This window comes from Drosophila bipectinata, unplaced genomic scaffold, assembly GCF_030179905.1.
Source record: "Drosophila bipectinata strain 14024-0381.07 unplaced genomic scaffold, DbipHiC1v2 scaffold_301, whole genome shotgun sequence".
Classification (NCBI taxonomy): domain Eukaryota; kingdom Metazoa; phylum Arthropoda; class Insecta; order Diptera; family Drosophilidae; genus Drosophila; species Drosophila bipectinata.
The window spans coordinates 71,777-94,686 of NW_027222955.1; the positions used below are offsets into that span (position 1 = coordinate 71,777).

The 22,910-nt window shown below is 37.3% G+C and overlaps 6 protein-coding genes across 6 annotated transcripts; 5 read left to right on the forward strand and 1 right to left on the reverse strand.

Moving 5' to 3' along the window:
• Positions 1-8,374: 8,374 nt before the first annotated feature.
• On the reverse strand, positions 8,375-8,875 carry LOC138927544 (uncharacterized). Its single transcript, XM_070282802.1, has one exon. It carries the CDS (start codon positions 8,865-8,867, stop codon positions 8,526-8,528), a length of 342 nt encoding a protein of 113 aa, XP_070138903.1. The 5' UTR covers positions 8,868-8,875; the 3' UTR covers positions 8,375-8,525.
• A 1,169-nt stretch (positions 8,876-10,044) lies between these two features.
• LOC108126718 (odorant receptor 22a-like) lies at positions 10,045-11,402 on the forward strand. The gene is made up of 4 exons (XM_017243392.3): positions 10,045-10,172; positions 10,222-10,860; positions 10,914-11,271; positions 11,334-11,402. The coding sequence occupies exons 1-4, from the start codon at positions 10,045-10,047 to the stop codon at positions 11,400-11,402; spliced, it is 1,194 nt and encodes a 397-aa protein (XP_017098881.3).
• Positions 11,403-12,039: 637 nt separating this feature from the next.
• On the forward strand, positions 12,040-13,427 carry LOC108126715 (odorant receptor 22a-like). Its single transcript, XM_017243387.3, has 4 exons — positions 12,040-12,167; positions 12,253-12,891; positions 12,945-13,302; positions 13,359-13,427. The coding sequence occupies exons 1-4, from the start codon at positions 12,040-12,042 to the stop codon at positions 13,425-13,427; spliced, it is 1,194 nt and encodes a 397-aa protein (XP_017098876.3).
• A 675-nt stretch (positions 13,428-14,102) lies between these two features.
• On the forward strand, positions 14,103-15,505 carry LOC108126713 (odorant receptor 22a-like). Its single transcript, XM_017243385.3, has 4 exons — positions 14,103-14,230; positions 14,300-14,938; positions 14,995-15,352; positions 15,412-15,505. Exons 1-4 carry the CDS (start codon positions 14,103-14,105, stop codon positions 15,478-15,480), a joined length of 1,194 nt encoding a protein of 397 aa, XP_017098874.3. The 3' UTR covers positions 15,481-15,505.
• Positions 15,506-15,862: 357 nt separating this feature from the next.
• LOC108126791 (odorant receptor 22a-like) lies at positions 15,863-17,251 on the forward strand. The gene is made up of 4 exons (XM_043212600.2): positions 15,863-15,990; positions 16,053-16,691; positions 16,764-17,121; positions 17,183-17,251. Exons 1-4 carry the CDS (start codon positions 15,863-15,865, stop codon positions 17,249-17,251), a joined length of 1,194 nt encoding a protein of 397 aa, XP_043068535.2.
• A 377-nt stretch (positions 17,252-17,628) lies between these two features.
• Positions 17,629-18,993, forward strand: LOC108126792 (odorant receptor 22a-like). Its single transcript, XM_017243488.2, has 4 exons — positions 17,629-17,756; positions 17,811-18,449; positions 18,501-18,858; positions 18,925-18,993. Exons 1-4 carry the CDS (start codon positions 17,629-17,631, stop codon positions 18,991-18,993), a joined length of 1,194 nt encoding a protein of 397 aa, XP_017098977.2.
• The last annotated feature ends 3,917 nt before the right edge of the window (positions 18,994-22,910 follow it).

A 22,910-nucleotide genomic window follows, 5' to 3' on the forward strand; every position in this document is an offset into this window, starting at 1 on the left:
CCTGGAAAAATCTATTTAAACAAGTTCCTCCCAGTAAATTGCATTCGTCTGGACTTTGGTCCGAAGCTGACCAAATGCGATTACATGGGCCACAACACAAAAGACAAGACTGGGGGACTCTAGGACTCTTAGTTGAGGACGGGTGGGGTGGGTGAAAACAGGAGCCAAACTTAGCAGATGTTGTTCTCGTGTTTTTGGCATTGTCCTAACCAGAATGCAGTGACCAGAGATCAAGCCAGCAAATCTCTGCTCGTTTGTTGCATGTGTTTTGGTCTCCGTCACTCCGGGTATCAGGTATTTGTTAAGGAGATTTCTGGTAACACACCTGGCATTCGAGGTGAGGCACAAATGCTGACAGAAGGATAATGCTGAAGATAATTGGAAGTGAAACTACCAGAGAATGGAGTAATTTCATTGAGATTGTTTCATATATTTTCAATAAATAATTGAAATATAAGAGAGTGTTTAGATCAAATAAAAAACAAAATAGGAACATGACTAAGAAACTCATTAAGTGAACAAATAGGATGTGTCCTTTAATAAAAACTCCGAATGAAATGCATGCAAATGAGCTGAATAATGAGCAGTGGCCCTGCATCTTCTAACTATGGGGGGTCTGGACAACCCTTTTGTGGCACTAATTTCCTGAGCTGGGGCATTCGGTCGGTGCCTGTGTGTACCATCTACTGACAGAGTCCAAAGTGTCAGTAAGTCAACAAGAATGCACTCTGACACCGACCAACAAGCCCACACCCCCCAGAAAAGGACATTGTGACTTCAAAGATACCGAAAGAAATTAGAGAAATAGGAGATTCTTGAGAGGAGAAAAATATTCAAAAGTATTATTTAAATATCAATATATTTCTTCCCTAAAAAATTACTATACTACTTTTTAAGGAGAACCATTTTATTGTTGTATATTTTAAGTGTTTATCATTTTTTTTTCAGTGAAGCAATCTCTGCTCTGAAGGATTCTGTTGACCAGTTGGAGTCCTCTCGACACTTTGAATGTCATTAAGCTGTCCGTCCGGTCGGCAGTCGCCTACGCCCTGCCCTCCCACCTACAGCTATTGCCCTTCGGGTAACTCTTGCTCCGGACGGACACTCAGTCAATGTCTCACTAACAATCGTCAACAGGCTCAAGCAGCGTGAGGCAACAATTGGGGGCGTCAGCCCGGGTGGCCCAGTGTCCTGTTCTTGTCCTTGTTGTCACCCATTTGCCCATTGTGAACACCAAAATCCAGAGACCTGGTAGTTTTGTTTGTATGTTGTAATGCTGAATGCATTTCGGCCGGGGAACGTTTGTCAATTTTACGCTTGTCGACTCTGTGAATTGGCCTTTTTTTTATTCGGTTACCCAGAGACCCAGGGGTCTCTATGCAAAATCATCCTACGTTTAGTATTGTCCCCTGTCCATAAAGGCTGAACGTGAAATATGCCTGGAATGCCCGGAAAGCAGGTGTCTCCGATGACAGAGAAAAAGTCCCCCAAAAAAAAGGTAGAATTGTTGAAAAATAGATCTACAAAAGGGCCAATTAATTTTTGGTTTCGAGGGAGCTGTTTAACATGTTAATAGTATTTTTAAAAACTATAAATATTTTCTCAGAAGGTAGGGTCCTTTGACCCTTTGTTGACTTTAAAGCCATTTAACCCGTGACCTCAATCTGTCAAAGCCGCGAAACAAAGCAGCCATTGAAAAGCAAATCCCATTCCTAATTTCCGCGAAAAACTTGGCCTTGCCCTGCCCGGTGATCCTTGAATGCCTTCGCTCTGATGACACGGAGTATATCCCTAATCGCCGATGGCTGAGTGCAAAACGCAGCTCCCGGGGCGACAGCAGCATTTAGGGGCTTATTAAATTGCCATTACCTAAGCCGGACATCATCATCAGCGGAGCCCGTCGTCCGGCGTCCAGGGTCCCAGGTTTTGGGCATACGAAGGCGAAATGCGAAGGCTCGGCATTTGCCACTCAAGTGGGGGATTAGCGGCGATGATGACAACAGCCTGACAGGCAGAAGGTCCATTAGAGGAGGTGGTGCATGGGTGCGGCAGGTGAAGGTCCAGGTGCGGATGCGGATCCGAATCCGGATGGACGGGGATATTGAGGTCGCGCTGGATGGTGGGAGGGAGGTGGCTGGGGGCGACGACAATCCTGGTGAGCAGCGGATGCTTGACGAGATTAGGTGACCAGCAAGTGGCAAGTACGCACTCTCATACGTGTCACTGTTTCAAAAGATACCTAAAGGCATCGAAAAAAATATTAAGATATGTCTGAAAGATTAAAAAAAAATTATATTAAAAAATATATATGTCAAATTCCAAAGTATTTACCAAATTATAGTACCCTAAATGTTGTCACTTTATTTTCCTAATTTTTTTTAGTGCATAAAATAAATCCTCATCCCATATTTAACATTTAAATGGCCAAAAATTAACTGAAGCTGGCAGCAGAAAATCAGGGAAGGTGGCATTGAATTGGCTAAAGAAAAATGGTCTAAGTATGAGAGCAGCGAAGAGGTATGGTGTGTGGTAAGGTGAGGTAAGTGAAAGAACTTGCCACACAGTAAATGCGAAATAATCCACAAAAGCCGAAACGACAGCCCCAACAAAAACAGAGTGTTCAGTGCAAGTCTAAGGACTTCTACTCCTGGCGACAACAAAAGCCAGGTCTCCTTCTCAATGGGCTACCAACAGGACAGGTCCTGCTCTAAGTCCCGCAAAAGAGTCCCCAAATATATACTAAGGGCTAAAGGGCCAAATCCTTAATCTGCTTTAAATGGCAAAGAGAGATTTCTGCGTTCTTCAGGACGAGTCCCATTCAAACGGTAAATATCAAGTGCAGCATAGCCATCAGGAGGAGCTGGACAGGACAGTGCCGGACACTTGGAGATCAAAACAAGGACGAGGCCAAAACTGCATTAACTTGGTTTCATGCTTGGTAAATACACTGTTTTATGATTAAAGAAAATATTAATAAAAATGGACTTAAAAAAATACATTTAAAGTTTTAACAGATATGGAAGGTAATTTATTAATATTTTAAAGTAAAAATCTATCACTTTGTATATATGTTTTTATATAAAAATTCTTAACAAACTTTAGGTGGTGTCACTATTTTTTTGTTCACTGTCAATGTCCTTGGGTTGCAGCACAACATCGTTATTATCGCAATGAGCGCTTTTAAGTACCGAATAATCTACAGGATAATGAGCATGAATGAACGTGAACCGGTTTTTATTTTTATTTTCATTTCTTTTTTTTATATATTTTTTGCTTTTGAATGGGATATGGCGAATACTGGCTGAAGTGGGCGGTTTGGGGGAGAACTCCGAGGATTTGACTTTGCCCTCAAGTGCACTCAACTAAAGCTAAAGCAAGCAAAATCTGTCGAGAGCTCACTGAATGCTTGTTTAGAAAAAATAAATAAAAATAATAATCGTCAAGTAGAAGAGTCCTCTAAACGACGACAAACAAGAGACAATTAAGCGATAAAAAGTATTATTGTTTATACTCAACAATGGTTTTTACTAAAAGACTAGTTAGCTGAATTGCATTCAAGGACTGTTAAGTACAAGCTGAAATACTAATAGAACATTTTTAATTTAAATTGCAATGAAATGAGGAATATTTTGTGGCTTAATATCCTTTGTCCTCTTTCCTCAATGGTACTTTATAAATATATATATGTATATTTCACATGTATTTAATTTCTTGTTTCTCGTAGTTACATGATATTACATGAGATATTTATGATGCAGAACGCAGGCACTTTTGACTGAAACTTTTTACCATTTTGTCAACATATTTCAGTTTTTTCTCATATTTTATTTTTTGGCTTGTTTTATATTTATGTTTTTTCTATTTATACATATTTGTTGGAGCAACAAACCAGAACGAGTTCATTAGTTTTCTGCTGCTGTTTGGTTGAAACCATCAAAGGATCGTTCCGGGCCATCAGCCAGGACTCCTATCATCCTTTCAGCAAATGCTCTCGTCCTTCAGTTACTGCTGGTGCTGCTGCTGGTGCTGGGCCTTTGGTTCATTCATTCCTCTAGGAACTCCGGCAACTGTAATGGGAACAGACTGCGGCTGCTGCCGGCTTTTATAATGAAAAGTTGTGGCAACTTGTTGTGCCCCATGATTTGGAAGCATTTCCATTGCAGCCACACATGCCCCCTGAACTTTTAAAGTTTCCCAGACTAGAAAGTTTTACATTCTGATACCGATATGCGAGTCTGCCCTTATAGTTGAAAAATATTTTCGAGTATTTATGCATATTTCATTAATTAGCTTTTGCAGTTGTAATTCCTTACTTAAACGACTCCAACAACAAGGCGTATACGCAATATTACGTATAAGCAACATTATCCTCCGAGATATCAGAAAACGGAAAAGGAAAGTGATGGAATGGTGTGAGTGATTTGTAAAAAGGAAGCTTCTGCTATCAAGGCAGACACATCCTGAGCGTTTTTTCGTGTTTGTTAATCGTTTTCATTTATTTCATCACACTCCCACCCTCCAATCAAAGAAAATCAGATATGTTAAGTACTGTGTTTGCGTAAAAAAAACTGACTGACACACGCATTAACGAGAACCAAAATCAACAACAAATGTTGCGATGTACACGAATCAATAATGCGATTTTGACAACCTCCTTGTGCTGTCTGGGGAACATTTGTTGAGTTTTCAACTTTTATACGAGAAAAAAATAAACCAAAAAAAAAGTTTCTTCAGAGGGATTAGAGACAGATACGAAAGCTGCCAGCTCAGTGCACAATAGTTGCTCTCAGAGTTGTTTCAATTGCAAAAGTTTCCCCAATTCTCAGTTCGTTTGGTTTGTTCTTATTTTTTTTTTTGGTTCGAGGGTTATCTTGCAAGGTTTCTCGATTAAGTTGCTGGTGAATGGTATGTGATTTAAGTGGTTCGAGCTTGGTTCGGTTGCAACTCGATCTGAAAGTGAATTTTATTTTTTTCTCTTCATCTCTTCGAATCATAAACATCAAGCTACCGCAATGCATCATTGGGCAAATTGCTGAAGCAACAGAGGAGCCACTAAAATTGGGAAACTACTCGACGTGACACACGTACTTTTCTATTTCGTTTCTTTTTTTGTCGCAGATGAAGGAGACATCGATTCAATTTTATATCCTCGCATGCTTGTGGCCTTGTTTTTGGGGTATTTTATAAAAAAGGGTTGCTCTAGACAGGGGAATAAATAGGTTTCGAATTCGGAAATATCTAGTAATTATAGGAATACATATATGATACCCGACACTTTTCAAGAAAAAAAGCCTTAGAAAAAAGATAGAAAAGCCTTTCGTAATCAGTTCTAATGTTGACAATAATATCAACCTTTTTTGTTACCCTTAATAGATTCTTTAGAGAAATAAAATATACCTTTAGCCTCTCCCAAGTACCAGGTATCACAAATAAAATATTGAAAAAAAAAACATTTTTCCCTTCGACGTAGCGAGTTGCAATAAACTCGAACCTTTGCTTGGCGATTCAATTCAATTGATTCAATTCGTTTAGGTGTGTACTTTTGTGGGTGACATTCTCTCCCGCAAAAATGTAATGTTAGACGGGTGTAAACTTTTATACTCGTATTTTTAAGTTTCTAGAGGGATGGCAGGCAGGGCGGCAGGCAGGGCGCCTTTTACGAGCCGATAATGTTATTCGAGTTGGAATTTTATGAATTGACCATTTTGTTTTTGTGCCCGTGAGTGGGCGGGATATTTGATCGCTTCCCTATTGGCACTTGAATGCCATGACTTGTGCAATTTGCATCAAAAATTGTGTCATGACTAGTTTCGTTACACTTCATTCCATTTCTTTTGTGCATATTTCAGCAAGTTTTCAGAGGGGAGGGATACGAAGTCATGGGGCATCGGAATGTGGAGTACACATTGGCTTGCAAGGAATTTTTTGGCTCACTTTGAGCCTGGCCTTTTCTTGTCGGATCATCGTGTCCTTTTGCCGGGAGGACAAAATATTTGGCGATTTTGTGGATGGTTTCCACAGTGGTTGTTGGGGTCTAGCGAATGGAATTTGTCGGAAATATTTGATATACGTTTATGATAATAGGATGAAAAGCTGTTTATTTTATTAGGGGTTTTTATTTTTTAAATTTCGTGACAAGGTGAAGCTTGAAAGCGTCTGTTTGTAACACACTCTGTCCTTAAAATATTTCTTTTAACTCTCAACAAGTAAATAACAATCTAAACCTATTGACAAAACTTTATTTCTTAGTTAACTCTTAGTGGGAATGCCCAGTGCCTGCCGCCACATGTGTAAGTGTGTGTACTTTCGTGAGTGACTGTCTACAGTCGCCCAGAGTTGCATTCCTTCTGCCATTCAGCTATTTTTCTCAAGTGGCAACCAAAAGTTTCGAGCCAAAAATAAAAACTTCTCCCGAAGTGAGGAAAAAACTTTGGCAAGCGTGGCCAACTTTTTGTCCTGTTTGATGCTGCGTAGTATTAATATTTTTCTATTCCTATCGCTCCTTTTTCCATTTTATATGGAATTCCTGGGCGTTGTCTGTCCTCTTGTATTGGAAATGCAATTCTATAGAAATATTCCATTCAACAGTATCAAAATACGTCACGATTTGCTTTTCTCTTTCCACTTTCTAGTTTGTTTTTAGTTTTTCAGTAGAAATATACATTACTCTTGAGTTTTGATTTCAGGTCTTATACCATTTTTTTCTTCCAACAATATCAATTTTTATAAAATTTAATTTGTTTTACAATTTGTTGTTTACTGAAGTCTCAACGAAGTCTTTGCGTGTTTTATAATTACAATTCGCTTCCTGAAAAAGCCACATACATGCGAGCTTCATGTTTGCTTATATGCATTGTTTTTTGTCGTACATTAAGTTACCCCAGGACTCGTGTTTAAGCCCTTTCTTTCCTGGCTGCCACCATCCGCGCCTTGACATTTCAAATGCCCCACTAAATTACTGCAACACACCCGCACAAAGTACACAAATTTGCATGCTCAGAACTTCTTGCCCGCTGAAATAAGGCTCTCAAATATGGGTGTAACGAATATTTTGTATCTATTAATTTTAGTTTAAAATATTTATAAAAAATATAGAAGAGAAATATAGAATATAGAAAATATAGAAGTGTTTTTCAATCAAGAATTTTAGTTCACTTGATTTGTTTATCATTTAGTTTATCATCTAGATCAAGTATAAAAGATCCTTTACAATTCTGTTCTACAGGATACAGGAAGAACCTACTGCTGAGAATACAATTTACGCTTTTCCAGACATTTTTCATTTGGTTTGTTGTTGCTTTTTTGGCCAAACTTTTTATGGCCGCCCCCAGAAGACAACGAATGCGGTTTTGTTTTTGGTGTTTGTGTGTGTTTAAGCCGCAAACACCCACAGCCCACATGTGTGTTCCGCCTGCATGCAAAGTGCAGTGCATCGAGTTGACAAAAGTTCTCTTGAATCATTAAGAGGCAGGGCATGCAATGGATTAATTACAGAACTAACATACTTAACAAAAAAGTTAGGCACTACATTAAAATATCTAGGGATGAAGCTTGACTATTCAAACAAAAAATAATTTATAGTTAAGACCGTTAAAGCCAAACATCACATTTAGTTAAAATACATGCCTTTAATTTATTAATATTTAGCCAAAATACGAGTACAAAATTATAGATCCAAACAAATTTAAATAAATAGAATTCGAGTTGAAAATTAGAGGTTCTGCAAACGAGGTTGAATCATTAAATCGGTTCATATCCCTGGCGAATTTGTGAAGATTTTCAAACGTTGGTTCGCCTCCGAACTGCTTGATATTTGAGCCATTTTCGTACCAGAAAAAAGCCGGCACTTTAGCCACATCCAGTTCCTTGCACAGCTCGGATGCATCGTCGTTTTTACAGCTTAGTTCCGCAACACAGATATTTTTTTTCTTCTTTAAAGCTTCGGCCACTTTGATCCAAGTTTGTGCTACTGCCTGGCAAGCGGTGCACTCCGGTAAATAAAATTTTATATAGAAAAACCCATGCCTTATGGTTTCGTCGAAATCCTTAGCTCTTAATTGAAGCACATGGCCAGGAACACATTCATTGGCGTCCAAATCCACCACCCTTGGGTTTGTACAATTTTTCAATGATTTTGGAGTTGCACTAATTTCCGGTATGGGTATAAAAACCAAAAGAGTCATCAATAAAAGCCAAACCACAGAAATTTTTAACATTTTGGTAAATTTGTGTGACAAAAATTTTGGATGAAATTTATGATGTGACAATTTGAAGTTTTTTTCCAGGATTCCAGGACTGTTCTAAAATTTTATCACAAAAAAAGCCACAAATTAATTTTTTTTAAAATTTATTTTCTTTAAAAAATGCTTTACACTTGATAGAGTCAGTTCACATGATTGTGTTTTAGAAACTTGAGGAAATTATCGCTTATAATCTAGCTTCACATGCTCAGAGTATGTAAGAATAGGTGGGTTCGTGTTTTATGCATAAATTGAAATTGTCTCTGGAAATATTTATACTGCAAGTTAGTCTGATTCCTGGGTGTCATCCTGGGTGTTGCCAAGCTTTCGGGGATCGACGTTCAGTCCGAGTTTCTCCAATTTGCGAACTTTTCGCATTTGTTTGGTCAGCCGGCGCTTGAAGGTGATCTCTCTGTTGAGGTTCATGATCTCAATTGTGTCGTACTGCCTGATGTTTTTGATCGTCTGCAGGATCAGGTTGTCGGTCAGGTGGAGCTTAATTGTAGACATCTTCATAAAGGGGGCATCCCGACGCCTCAACTCCTCCCTGTAGGCGAAGAGCGTGTAGTGCAGCGATGGCAGCGACGGCAAAGGACGCTCCAATTGTGGAAAGAGTAGCTCAGCCATGGTGGAAGGATTTTCTGGTTTGACTTCAAAGGATGTTTGAATATGTATAGAGAGTGCCGCGTAACGATCTGATCGTCTCGAGAGTCCAGAGAGCAGTGCTGTTTATGTTCAGCTATCCCTGATTTTTATACCCTTAGCACCCGGCTACCTAACTACCTGCTCTTGATTCTTCAAGGGAATCCGAGACATCCTGCCACCGGCACGTTTTCTCGGGAAATTCCAAAAAAAAAAATACGGACAGCTGGCGCTTCCTACCTGCTGCGACAGCTGCAAATGACGGGTTCTCCTTAGCACGCGTTTATCCTGGGATTTCCTTATTCTCAAAAATATAATTTTGGTCCTCTAATGTACAGTTTAAAATTTTAATAAATCCTGGAGTGCAAATTTTCTGACAAAGAGTATGTGGGCAATGTTTCTTTTATTTATTTTAATTTGTGGCATTAATAAGTATCCAAGCAATAATTCGAAACGAAAATTCATTTTTTTATTAAAAAGTACCGATAATTTTATGATTTATTGTCATGATCCACTAACCTAATGAAAATGCAAATTAAAAGCTTGATTTGAGCATTCAATTTGTCATTTTAATTACACCATCGAATTAGTTTTATTTTATTTGTGTATTCTGTGTATTATAAGCTTTTTCATGGAAACTACCCAAAAATAAACTGCGTCGTTCAATTAGGCACAATGTTTCAATTACATATTTTAAATGGCAAATACTGTCACCGTCAAATAAGCTAATTAGAAAGGAGGACATATTTCATAATTTATAAATCGGGGTTTTCCGCATCAGGTTCTGTGGTCTAGCTGCCATCAAATAAGCCAAATGGCCAAAAACTAATAACCAAAAAATGTAATACAATTGTGGGTTTGGCCTGTGCAATAATGATTACATATTTCGTATAAATTGGGTGATGTGGCAACAAAAAATTATAGGAACTAACTCATTTTCAAATTTTAATAATTCAACGTTTTGGCTTAAGTTTCCTTAAGGAAGAAGTGTGAAATGTTATGTAGCGGCATCTTCATTTATTATTTAAGAGGTCTTATGCATTCAATATACCCAATTTCTAAGAAACTCGATACCATTTGGCAATCAAACAATAAACTATAAAAGGGAAAATTATATCATATAATTTTCACTTCAAGTTAAGACTTCTGGACCTCTAGAAAAATGTTGGGAAAGCTATTTCCTCATATAAAACCAAAAACTCTACAAGAGAAGGTGTACTCCCGAGACGCATTTATTTATTTGGATCGAGTGATGTGGTCTTTTGGCTGGACAGAGCCCAAAGAAAAAAGGTAATAAAATATTCAATTCTTAGAAAAATATTTAAATTACAATTTCAAGGTGGAAATGGTTGTATGGTCTATGGACCTTAACCACAACCATAGTGGTCTTAATCCTGTTGCCAATTTCGATGGTTGTATCATACGTGGACAGTTTTCACAGTTTTTCCGCTGGAGAGTTCCTCAGTTCCCTTGAAATTTGTGTTAATATTTATGGTTGCTGTTTAAAGTGCGCCTTTTTAATGAGAGGACATCGGATGTTCCTGGAGGCCAAGAAATTTCTAGATCGTCTGGATGAGAGCTGCCATGGAGATGAGGAAAACTTAACTATGCGTCGTTATGTAGCATGGGGAAATTTTTGCTATGTTATATATCATATATTATACTGGGGATTCGTGTTGGTCAACTTTACGGGCTATATTCTGATAAGAAGACACGCCTGGAGGATGTATAACCCTTTCCTAGACTCGGAGGAGAATTTTTATTCATCCAGTTTTGCCGAATTTTTTCTGATGAGTGCCGTAGTTACCATGGATCAGTGCACGGACGTGAGTCCGTTGACCCATGTCCTGATGGCACGCTGCCACATCACCTTGCTCAAGGACCGCTTGGGTCGATTGCGCCGGGACATTCGAAAAAGTGACGATGAGCACTACAATGATTTGACCAAATGCATCAAGGATCATCGATTGATTCTGGAGTAAGTATCTTAGAAACTATTTTTAAATTAAAGAACTAATCGAATACTTTCAGATACATCAACGTTCTGCGTCCTGTTTTTTCGGGAACTATTTTTGTGCAATTTCTTTTGATAGGAATTGTTCTTGGCCTATCGGCTATAAATCTTATGTTCTTCTCAACTTTTTGGACTGGACTAGGAACCTTATGCTTCATGTTCGATGTTTGTCTGGAAACCTTTCCTTTGTGCTATTTGTGCAATGTTATAGTTGATGATTGCCAACAGCTTTCAGACACTCTCTTCCAATCGAATTGGTTGTCCGCCGATCGAAGATATAAATCAACTTTGGTATATTTTCTTCACAACCTTCAGAGACCCATAATACTTATGGCAGGAGGTGTTTTCCAAATATGTATGCAAACAAATCTATCGGTATGTTTTTAAGGAAGTACAATTTAATGCATTTTTAAAATGTTTTTTTTTCTCAATTACAGATGGTAAAATTGGCATTTTCCGTGGTCACTGTAATGAAGCAATTTAACCTGGCTGAAAAGTTTCAATAAGTCGCAATATATGTATAGTTTATTACATGTTACCCTAGTGTCCCGACTATATCCACGTTTGAACTATAAGTGATATACAAATCAAAGCTACGGTTGAAAAGAAAAATATTGAACATTAGCCAAATGCCTTTATTAAATAAATAACTATGTTTAAGAAAATTTAATGAACGGTCGGAGGTGCCTAAAACATTTCTAAAATTCCTTTAAGTTGTTCACGGTGGGCGTTTCTTGAGGCTTTTGGTCACGATAACTCAATTAGATCCTTTTCAAAGGTGTCATTTATTACAGCGAGTGTTTCCCATAACTCAATAATTGATGTAATGATTTGTAAATGTCAAGAATTTCAAAACAAGCTAAAGATTCGAATAAAAGATATCTTTTATTAAGTATATTTTATATGAAATATTAAAATACTAAGTATTAAGTACTAAGTATTTCCAGTTATTTTTTGAAGAAAGAAATAAGTAATGTAGGTTCAGTATATTTTACTATAATAATACAATGGAATTTTTATGGTTCGAACTTTAAAGCACCTAGTAAATGTCCTATATACCCAACTTTATTGAAAAATTACACAAAATTCCAAACCAATATAAAAGGAAAAACTTATCCAGATATCTTCATATTTATAGCAAAAATGCTGAGCAAGTTATTTTCGCTCATAAAAGCAAAACCTCTTTCGGAAAAAGTACAATCCCGTGACGCATTTATTTACTTAGATCGGGTTATTTATTATTTTGGCTGGACAGAACCAGTTGAAAAAAGGTATTTACATTATGTAGACCTCTTAAACCTAAATACCATTACGAAATGACAATAATTATACTTAATATATGTTTTTATACCAAAGATGGAGCTCTGCCTATAAAATTTGGACTATTTTTACGACTATATTGGTCTTAATTCTACTTCCAATCTCAATTGTTGTGGAATATGTCCATCGATTCAAGAGCTTTTCGCCGGGAGAGTTCTTAGGTTCCCTGGAGATCTGTGTGAACATGTATGGATGCTCTTTGAAGTGTGGGTACACCATGATGGGGCATCGCAACTTCCAGCAGGCCAAGAGGCTGTTGGATCTCCTGGACAAGAGCTGCATCAAGGACGAGGAGAAGGCCAGGGTGCATCGCTATGTGGCTTTGTCAAATCTGTGCTACGTTCTCTACAATTTCTTATTCTCCAGTTATGTTGTCATCAGTTTCACAGCATTTTTCCTGAAGGGACGACACACCTGGAGAATGTTCATTCCCATGCTCGACACGGATAGTCATTTCTATGTGTCCAGTTTTGTGGAGCTAACCCTTATGAGTTCCATAGTCCTCATGCAACAGTGCACCGATGTCTGTCCTTTGGCCTATATGTCAATGGCTCGTTGCCACATAACCTTGCTCAAGGACCGGTTAAAGGCACTGCGTTTGGACCCCAAAAAGAGTGAGGATGAACACAGCAGGGAGTTAACGGAATGCATTCAGGATCATCGATTGATTTTGGAGTAAGAACTAAATTAGAAAACCAATCAATCAATCAACCAAATCTCAACTCCAGTTATGTCAATGCACTTCGTCCGGCATTTTCTGGAACCATTTTCGTGCAGTTCCTTCTGATTGGCATTGTTTTGGGTCTATCAACCATCAATGTGGTATTTTTTTCAACCTTTTGGACGGGTCTTGGTACTCTCATCTTCATGTTTGATGTCTGTTTAGAAACATTCCCATTTTGCTATCTGTGCAACGTTATCATGGATGATTGCCAGGAACTTTCAGAATGTCTATTCCAATCGAACTGGATATCAGCAAGTCCTCGTTATAAGTCTACTTTGGTATATTTTCTTCATAATCTGCAGCAACCAATAGTACTCATGGCTGGTGGGGTTTTTCAAATTTGCATGCAAACCAATTTGTCAGTAAGTTGTATTGAAATTCTTTATAACTTTTTAAAATAATAATTTTTACGTTTTAGATGGTTAAATTAACATTCTCGGTGGTCACATTAATAAGACAATTCAATATTGCTGAAAAGTTTCAGTAAACTGTTTTTTTTTTAATTAAGCGTTCATAAATGATGGAATAATAAATAAATAAAAGCTTTTGTTGTAATTTCTGGAAAGTCTCTTCTTCATAGATCCATAGTCTAGGATCCTGATTGAAAAGGTAAACATTTTTACTTTTCAGAATGAAAGCAAATTATTTATTTAGGCAAAGCTATTTAAAAGACAATCTTGATTATGTATCAAGTTTTTATACATTTTTAAAATGGCCAAATAATTAGTGTATTTAAAGATGATCAAGTACGTATATATGTATGTATGTATAATATATATAATGTATGTTTATAAACTTTAACAAAGTCCAACATCCATCTACTATACCTAAGTTTATATGTCTAACTAATCCAACGGATCGGCTATGTATATTTGTCTATACTTTAGACTTTAGTCTTTAGATCAAAAGTAAAATGGATAAAAAATAATATATCAAACTTGATAAAAGTTTTAAAGAATTTCTGGGGTGATACGCCCTCTGACCCCAAAATAGCATTTTTTAAAATTTCATTTGGGAGGCAGCTGCTGTCTTATTAATTATGCACTTTTTCCCATTTGCCAACAAAAAGATGCAAGTCATAAACCTTGCCACAACAAACCAGTTTCCTATAAAAGACCACTTCCGGTTACCTCTCCTTTATTAAAAGAGGAAAGTCGTCGAAATGTTGAGCAAATTTTTTCCGAGAGTCAAGCAAAAGTCACTGGACGAGCCGGTGCAGTCGCGGGATGCCTTCATCTATTTGAATCGAGCTATGTGGGGCCTTGGATGGACAGAAGCCAACGAAAAAAGGTAAGATTTTTGAAAATACTTCCAATTTTTAAAAATGTCTACACTTTCTTTTAATCTTTTCATTTAAAGATGGCAATATTGGTACAATATGTGGACCATGTTCACAACATTGATTTTTATTATCCTACTGCCGATGTCGATGGTGGCTGAGTACGTTCAAAACTTTCGGAATTTTTCGGCTGGCGAGTTTCTCAGTTCCCTCGAGATCAGTGTGAACATGTACGGATGCTCCTTCAAATCAACTTTCATCATTCTGGGCTTTCCGAAGTTCCAAGAGGCTAAAAAGATCCTGGACAAACTGGACCAAAGTTGCCAACGGGATCAGGAGAAACTGGGGATACGCCGATACGTGGCTTGGGGTAACCTATGTTTTATGCTCTACCAGATGTCATTCTCCTTCTTCGTGGTTGTCAACTGTGCGGGCTATATGATAATGGGCCGCCATGCCTGGAGGATGTACTTTCCGTTTATTAATCCCGATAAGTACTTTTTCTCCACGAACTTCTTGGAGTGTTTCCTAATGGGTTCCGTGGTTCTCATGGACCAATGCACGGACGTGAGTGCCCTGACCTTTATCCTGTTAGGACGCTGTCACATCACATTGCTTAAGGATCGCCTTACCAGACTTCGAATCGATCCCTCCAAGAGTGAGGAAGAGCACCTGAAGGAGTTGAACAAATGCATTGAGGATCATCGTTTAATTTTGGAGTAAGTCTTTGTTGCTTTGTTTGACTTTCTTTATAAACTTTTTTTTAATCTTCTAGCTATTTTAATGTTTTGCGGCCTGTCTTTTCAAAGACCATTTTCATACAGTTTCTATTAATCGGACTCGTCCTTGGCCTATCGATGATCTACGTCCAGTTTTTTGCAACCTTTTGGATGGGAATTATAAACTTTGTGTTTATGTTTGACGTGTGTCTGGAGACGTTTCCTTTCTGCTATGTCTGCAACTTAATCATCGATAATTGCCAGGAGCTGGCAGACAGTCTTTTTCAATCCAATTGGATGTCGGCCGATCGTCGCTACAAGTCGACTCTTATATATTTCCTTCACAATCTTCAGCAACCCATTGCACTCACAGCTGGAGGAGTTTTTCCAATTTGCATGCAGACTAATTTGTCGGTAATATTATATTTTAATCTATTTTTGTTTTCCGTATTTAATCATTTTTGTATTTTAAGATGGTCAAGTTGGCATTCTCGGTCGTAACAGTTATTAAACAATTTAATTTGGCTGAGAAGTTTCAGTAGGACAACCGTCAACAATATTCAAAAAATAAATCACAAAAACACCATGTTACTTATTAGCATCAAGCACATACATACAGTAGAAAATGTCCTGTTCTATTATCACTGTTCAAATTCAGCTTTCAATAAAGAAAATAATAAAAGAAATTAATAAACAAAAAATAAAAAAAAACTGATGCATTTTTTATTCCAACTTGCAGTAGGTATTAGGACGTAACCCTTCTTTATTATTCAGATTGAATTTATAATTCTCCTAGGTATATTGTTAACGTAATTTAATTAATACCTGCGACAAATTGTAGGGAAATTCACAATCGGAATTTTTCTATAAAAGAAACTTTTTGCGCAACTTAAATGTATTTTATTTGTTATAGATTTATAAGACATGTTAAGCCGCTTATATCCCCTGACAAAGGAAAAGTCTCTGGAAGAGCGAGTGCAGTCGCGGGATGCCTATATATATTTGGATCGAGCCATGTGGGTCTTCGGATGGACAGAGCCCAATAAAAAAAGGTTTACCTCGTAGTACCTGAATGAGAAAAAAAGACTACATATATTTAATTTATTTTTTAAAGGTGGAAATTATTCTATAAACTTTGGATGTTTTTCACAACTTTCGTGATAAATGTCCTGGTTCCCCTGGCGATGGTTGCGGAGTATGTTCACAGCTTCAGCAGTTTCTCAGTGGGCGAGTTCCTCAGTTCCCTTCAGATTTGCATTAATATGTTTGGTTGCTCCTTGAAATGTGCATTCATCAAATTGGGATACCCCAAATTCCTGGAAGCTAAAAGGGTTCTGGACAAGCTTGACGAAAGTTGCCAAAGGGATGAAGAGAAAATAGGAGTGCGCCGATATGTGGCTTGGGGAAACCTTTGTTTCGCCATCTACCACATATTATTCTCATTCTCCGTAGTCGTAAATGGTGCTGGTTTCATGTTGATAGGTCGACATGCTTGGAGGATGTACTTTCCTTTTATTAGCTCCGACGAGAACTTCTTGCTGACCAATTTTTTCGAGTGCTTTCTAATGGGATCCGTGGTTGGCATGGAACTATGCACGGATGTCAGTGCTCTGATCTATATGCTCATGGGTCGTTGTCACATCACGTTGCTCAGGAATCGATTGTCTACACTTCGAATGGATTCTAACAAGAGTGAGAAGCACCACGACTTAGAGCTGACCAAATGCATTCAAATTCATCGCTTAATTTTGGAGTAAGTTTGGTGGAAATCAAATATTTTATCTATATGTTATTTTTTTTTTTAATATTTTGGAACTTTACTTAGTTACTTTGATGTATTGCGTCCTGTCCTTTCTCGATCGATTTTCGTTCAATTTCTGTTGATTGGAGTGGTTCTTGGTTTGTCTGCGATTAACGTTATGTTCTTCACAACATTTTGGACGGGAATTGGAACGTTCTCCTTCATGCTTGGAGTCTCTCTGGAGACCTTTCCCTTCTGCTACTTATGCGATGTGATCATAGATGATTCCCGAAAGCTTTCCGATAGTCTTTTCCATTCAAATTGGTTCACGGCTGACCGTCGATACAAGACAACTTTAGTTTATTTTCTTCACAATCTTCAGCAACCCATAACACTGACAGCTGGAGGGGTCTTTCCAATATGTTCGAAGACTAATCTAGCGGTAACTATATAACTCTATATTTATTATTCAATATATAATAATTGTTATTATTGTTTTATAGATGGTGAAGCTGGCATTTTCTGTGGTCACTGTCATAAAACAATTTAACTTTGCAGAAATGTTCCATTAGGAAACTTTTAAGGAGTTTAAAAATTCTTTAGTAGATTTTAGAAAGGTGTATCCTATTTTCGGTTGACTATTTTCAATAAAACTTTCAAGTGGAATAAACATTTTTTCTATCTTGATATTCAGTTTTATTGATAATTTTTCGTTTTGCATTCCAAAGGTCATGTGCTTGTTGTTGAAAAGGACAAATGCTTCTTTTAGTGAATATTGGCATGCCTCCCTTAACTCAATTAAGAATTCTCGTAACTATATGTATGGGACACACAAATTAATTACTACCCTCGCCAAAAGAATGGCGCAATCCATACATCCTATCCATTCCTATATAAGACTCTTTCTGTCATATAATCGACTCTAGTTTAAGTATAATTGTCGAATGAAATGTTAGGTACCTTATTTCCATGGATAAAGGAAAAGTCCTTAGAAGAGAAAGTAAAATCGCGAGATGCCTTTATATATTTAGATCGCGGAATGTACCTAGTTGGCTGGAAAGAACCACTCAATAAAAGGTGATTATTTTAATAAAACTCCCAAAAATATTTATTTTCTTTAGCTATTTAAAGGTGGACGTTGATCTCTAAAATATGGACGGGTACTACATCAATAATGTTAATAGTTCTGCTGCCAATATCCATGGTTATGGAGTATATTCACAATTTCGATAGCTTTTCGGTGGGCGAGTTCCTGAGCTCCCTTGAGATTTGCGTCAACATGTATGGATGCTCCTTCAAGAGTAGCTTCACAATGTTTGGTCATTCGAGGTTCCAGGTGGCTAAGAAGCTACTGGATGAAATGGATTCGAAATGTCACAGAACAGAAGAGTGGACCAGGCTACATCGATATGTGGCCTTGAGTAATCTGCTTTTCATAGTCTATTTTATATTGTATAGCACCTATGTAGTGGTGAACTTTACAGGCTATTTGCTTATGGGAAGCCACGCTTGGCGACTTTATAATCCATTTTTAGATTCCGAGAAGAATTTCTTTGCTTCGAATATAGTAGAGTTTCTTCTTATGAGTGCTGTGGTTCTTCAGGCTCTGTGCGGGGATCTGTGTCCTCTCACCTACCTTTTTTTGGGTCGACTGCACATCACCTTCTTCAAGGAGCGCCTGAGTCGACTGTACATGGACCCGGGAAAAAGTGATGATGAGCATCTCATAGACTTGAACAATTGTATTCGGAACCATCGCCTCATCTTGGAGTATGTGAATAGATCTATTTTATACCCCTACTACTAATTAATCCTCCTCAGGTATGTTAACGTGCTGCGCCCAGTCTTCTCTAGAACTATTTTCATTCAATTTCTTTTAATTGGTGTTGTCCTGGGATTCTCGATGATTAACGTGATGTTTTTCGCAAACTTTTGGACGGGACTTGGCACTTGCTGCTTTATGTTTGATATTTGTATGGAAACCTTCCCGTTCTGCTATTTGTGCGACGTTATTATTAACGATTGTAATGACCTTGCCGACACACTTTTTCAATCAAATTGGATAGCTGCCAATCGCCAGTACAAGGTAACCTTAGTGTACTTTCTTCAAAACTTGCAGAAACCTATTGTTTTCAAGGCTGGAGGGATTTTTCCCATTTGTATGAAGACTAATTTATCTGTAAGTTAACAAAAAGTTATTTTTTAATTTCTTAGTTCAATTTATATTAATTTTAAATCCTTGTAGATGGTCAAGTTGGCATTTTCTGTGGTCACGGTTATGAAACAATTAAACCTGGCCGAAAAATTTCAATGAAATCGTTTCTTAAAAGGCAGAAATAAAAGTGTTTTCAATTAATTCAATACTTTTAATTATTGGGACACTCCTTGGCTTCACATTAAACCACATTCACATCCATAATGGAATCCTATTTAAGAGGGACATTTAAATATTTCGTTTAATTAACAGAGGCTACAAAAGATTTTCTCACACATTTGTTGTTTGAGTCCTTCGGATGCGTTTAATTTCCATATTCATGGATGCAGGTTGCAAGGTGTCCTTTTTTGTGCGGCACGAGTGCGTGAGTTGATGTCCTCAATGGCAAAGAGTCAATATTATTACGAGCAACTTTTCGTGCTGTTGGTCAGGTTGAAATGACCGTAAAACGTTGGCCAAAATGCTTTCAATTAATGAAACACCCGAAAAGCAAGGATATAATGAGAATGCAGTATGCTGTTGAAAAAGCAAGGGCAATAGAGTTTTTTGAGGGTAAACCCAAGAGTGGGGAGTCCTGAACAACTCAATCAACAATGATGAACATACTGGACATAATAATACAGAGAAAGAAATAATTAATACAAAAAGGATGGTTATCTTTGATATTATAATCAAAGAAAGAGTTAAATTATATATTGTTCTATAACTATGTTCTGAAAATATAGGTTCTTTTCCCCCAGTGTCTTTTGTCGCGTACGTGGCATGCATCTCATTAATAACACAGATAATGTGTTTGGCGGCAATAATTTTTCGTTTGGATGTCATTGTGGTGGCGCTGATTAACACGGAAAAGACACACCAAGTCACTGAATTGCCAGGATGGTGGTTGGAAAATTGGTGGACTTTTTCACATTCGACAGTGGAATGGTTGCATCGAGTTATTGGCGATATTGGTATTGTTTCAATCAGTAAATGCATTTAAGAATCGGGATAGTCCCTGAATCCTGAATTTTAATTACATTCCATTGGTAAACTTTATTAATATGGAATTTTAAATCGGAAAGTACATCCATGTTGTGTACAAAAATGCGAGTGAATAATTATTTATTAATTTCCGCATAAAGAAGGCTCATTAAAGATAATTTTTTGTGATTTAAAAATAACAGACGTACGAGAAGGATTTAAGCAAATCTTGAAGTTCGGAACAGTATATAATTAACTTAATTTTAAAGCTATTAAGAAATTTGAGCACTAGCCAAGTTGGTTAGGAAGTTGAAAAAGCACGAACCCTATTTTCCGCATTATTCTACCAGGACCATTAAGCTCAGCGATAAAGCCTTAACTTAAAGTTGGGTCAGTAAATTCACTGCACTTCTCTCCTTCTCTTTCGCCTAGAGCATGCTGTCTTTTTCGCTATACTGTCCATTTAATAAAGTGCAAACAGGCAAGTGATTATTTCACAGCTATTGTTCGAAACGGATGCGGGCTGGAGTTGGAACACAGAAAAGGACACGGTCGAGGGGCGGGGCAACAAAAGGATTTGCGTAATAACCAAAGAAAAGTAGCAGAATGCCAAAAAAAGGGATAAAAAATGGAGGAAAAAATACAATAAGGACAAACGCGAAAAATTGTGCAGGACGAATAAAAAAATATGACCAGGAGAACCCATACAATGGCGGAACGAAAGAGATAGCGGAAGAATATGTGAATGAGATGGAGTTAGTCCAGCAGCAGAAATTTACGAGTTGCTTTATGACATCAGAACATACACACACCCGCAAGCTGAAAATGGTCACGCAATAACACTCCTGGGAAGGTCCTTCGTATCCCTTAGTTAAGCCACCTACAAAAAATTGCAGAGTTTACTTTCATTTTCATTCAGAAATTCTCTTTGTGCTCTTTCAGAGTAATAAAGCTTTATGTCGGTCCATATATATGTGATTCTTTAACCGGATGTCCTTCAACGATCTATTTTCCATCAATCTGCATCAAAATCAGGAAAGTAATTATTTTAAAAATTTTTTTTAAATTTTTCTGGAGGGTTCCCTTCCAAATGTTGAAAAATGCATGGGGTACCAATATGAGCCACAGCGATGGCCATATCTTTGCCAATAATAATCCGATCCTTGAGCGGAATATCTTAAACGATTTGTAGATCGATTTTGCATCAATCTGCATCAAAATCTGGAAAGAAATTATTTTTTCCTTCAAAATGTTGAAAAATACATGGGGCTCCACTATGAGCCTCAGCGAAGCCCATATCTTTGTCAATATTAATCCGATCCTTGGGCGGAATATCTTAATCGATTTGTAGATCAATTTTTCATCAATCTGCATCAAAATCTGGAAATAAATTATTTTTTAGATTTTTTGTCCAATTTTCTGGGTGGTCCCCTTCAAAATGTTGAAAAATACAAGGGGCTCCACTATGAGCCACAGCGATGGCCATATCTTTGTCAATATTAATCCGATCGTCCAGCGGAATATCTTAAACGATTTGTAGATCGATTTTGCATCAATCTGCATCAAAATCTGGCAATAAATTATTTTTTAGATTTTTTGTCAAATTTTCTGGGTGGTCCCCTTCAAAATGTTGAAAAATACATGGGGCTCCACTATGAGCCTCAGCGAAGCCCATATCTTTGTCAATATTAATCCGATCCTTGGGCGGAATATCTTAATCGATTTGTAGATCAATTTTGCATCAATCTGCATCAAAATCTAGGAATAAATTATTTTTTAGATTTTTTGTCAAATTTTCTGGGTTGTCCCCTTCAAAATGTTGAAAAATACATGGGGCTTCACTATGAGCGTCAGCGAAGCCCATATCTTTGTCAATATTAATCCGATCCTTGGGCGGAATATCTTAATCGATTTGTAGATCGATTTTGCATCAATCTGCATCAAAATCTGGAAATAAATTATTTTTTAGATTTTTTGTCAAATTTTTTTGGGGTGTCCCCTTCAAAATGTTGAAAAATACATGGGGCTCCACTATGAGCCACAGCGATGGCCATATCTTTGTCAATATTAATCCGATCCTTGGGCGGAATATCTTAATCGATTTGTAGATCGATTTTGCATCAATCTGCATCAAAATCTGGAAATAAATTATTTTTTAGATTTTTTGTCAAATTTTCTGGGTTGTCCCCTTCAAAATGTTGAAAAATACATGGGGCTCCACTATGAGCCTCAGCGAAGCCCATATCTTTGTCAATATTAATCCGATCCTCGCGCGGAATATCTTAATCGATTTGTAGATCGATTTTGCATCAATCTGCATCAAAATCTGGAAATAAATTATTTTTTAGATTTTTTGTCAAATTTTTTTGGGGTGTCCCCTTCAAAATGTTGAAAAATACATGGGGCTCCACTATGAGCCACAGAGATGGCCATATCTTCGCAATATTAATCCGATCGTCCAGCGGAAACGATTTGTCGACCGATTTTACATCAATCTCTCTTCAAAATCTGGGAAGAATTTATTTTTATGTTTTTTTTTATCAAATTTTTTAGGCGGTCCCTTTAAGAAAAGTTTATGTTTAGATTCTAAACAAATTATTATAAACTTTAAAATATATTTTATGTTTCGGAGCCATTATTTATTCTAAATGTATCAAATTTCTAGGCTGAATACCTTCAACTGTGTGTGGACTGTGAATAAGTTTGTTTTCTTTAGTTGTGATTAGTTTTAATTTGTTTTTCAAAATTTCTACTGTAGTCTCTTTTGAAGGATTTAAAAAACGTCATTAGAGATTCTCTGTGGTAATCGATCATTTGACTTATTTCGCCAAACATTTATTTTTCGCAACATGCAAATCTAGTTCTCCATTCTATCTAACCCTTTCAAGGACTTGGCCACAAAAAAGCTCACAAATTAGCGCTCATCATCAATCAAATTCTGGGCCAGCAGCCTGGGTCGAGGCCAAAAGGGGGAAAACGCTGACGCTAATTGCAATTTGTGGTTTCAGCCAGTTGCAAGAGGAGCGATGTGTGTATTGTACACTTCGTACCAC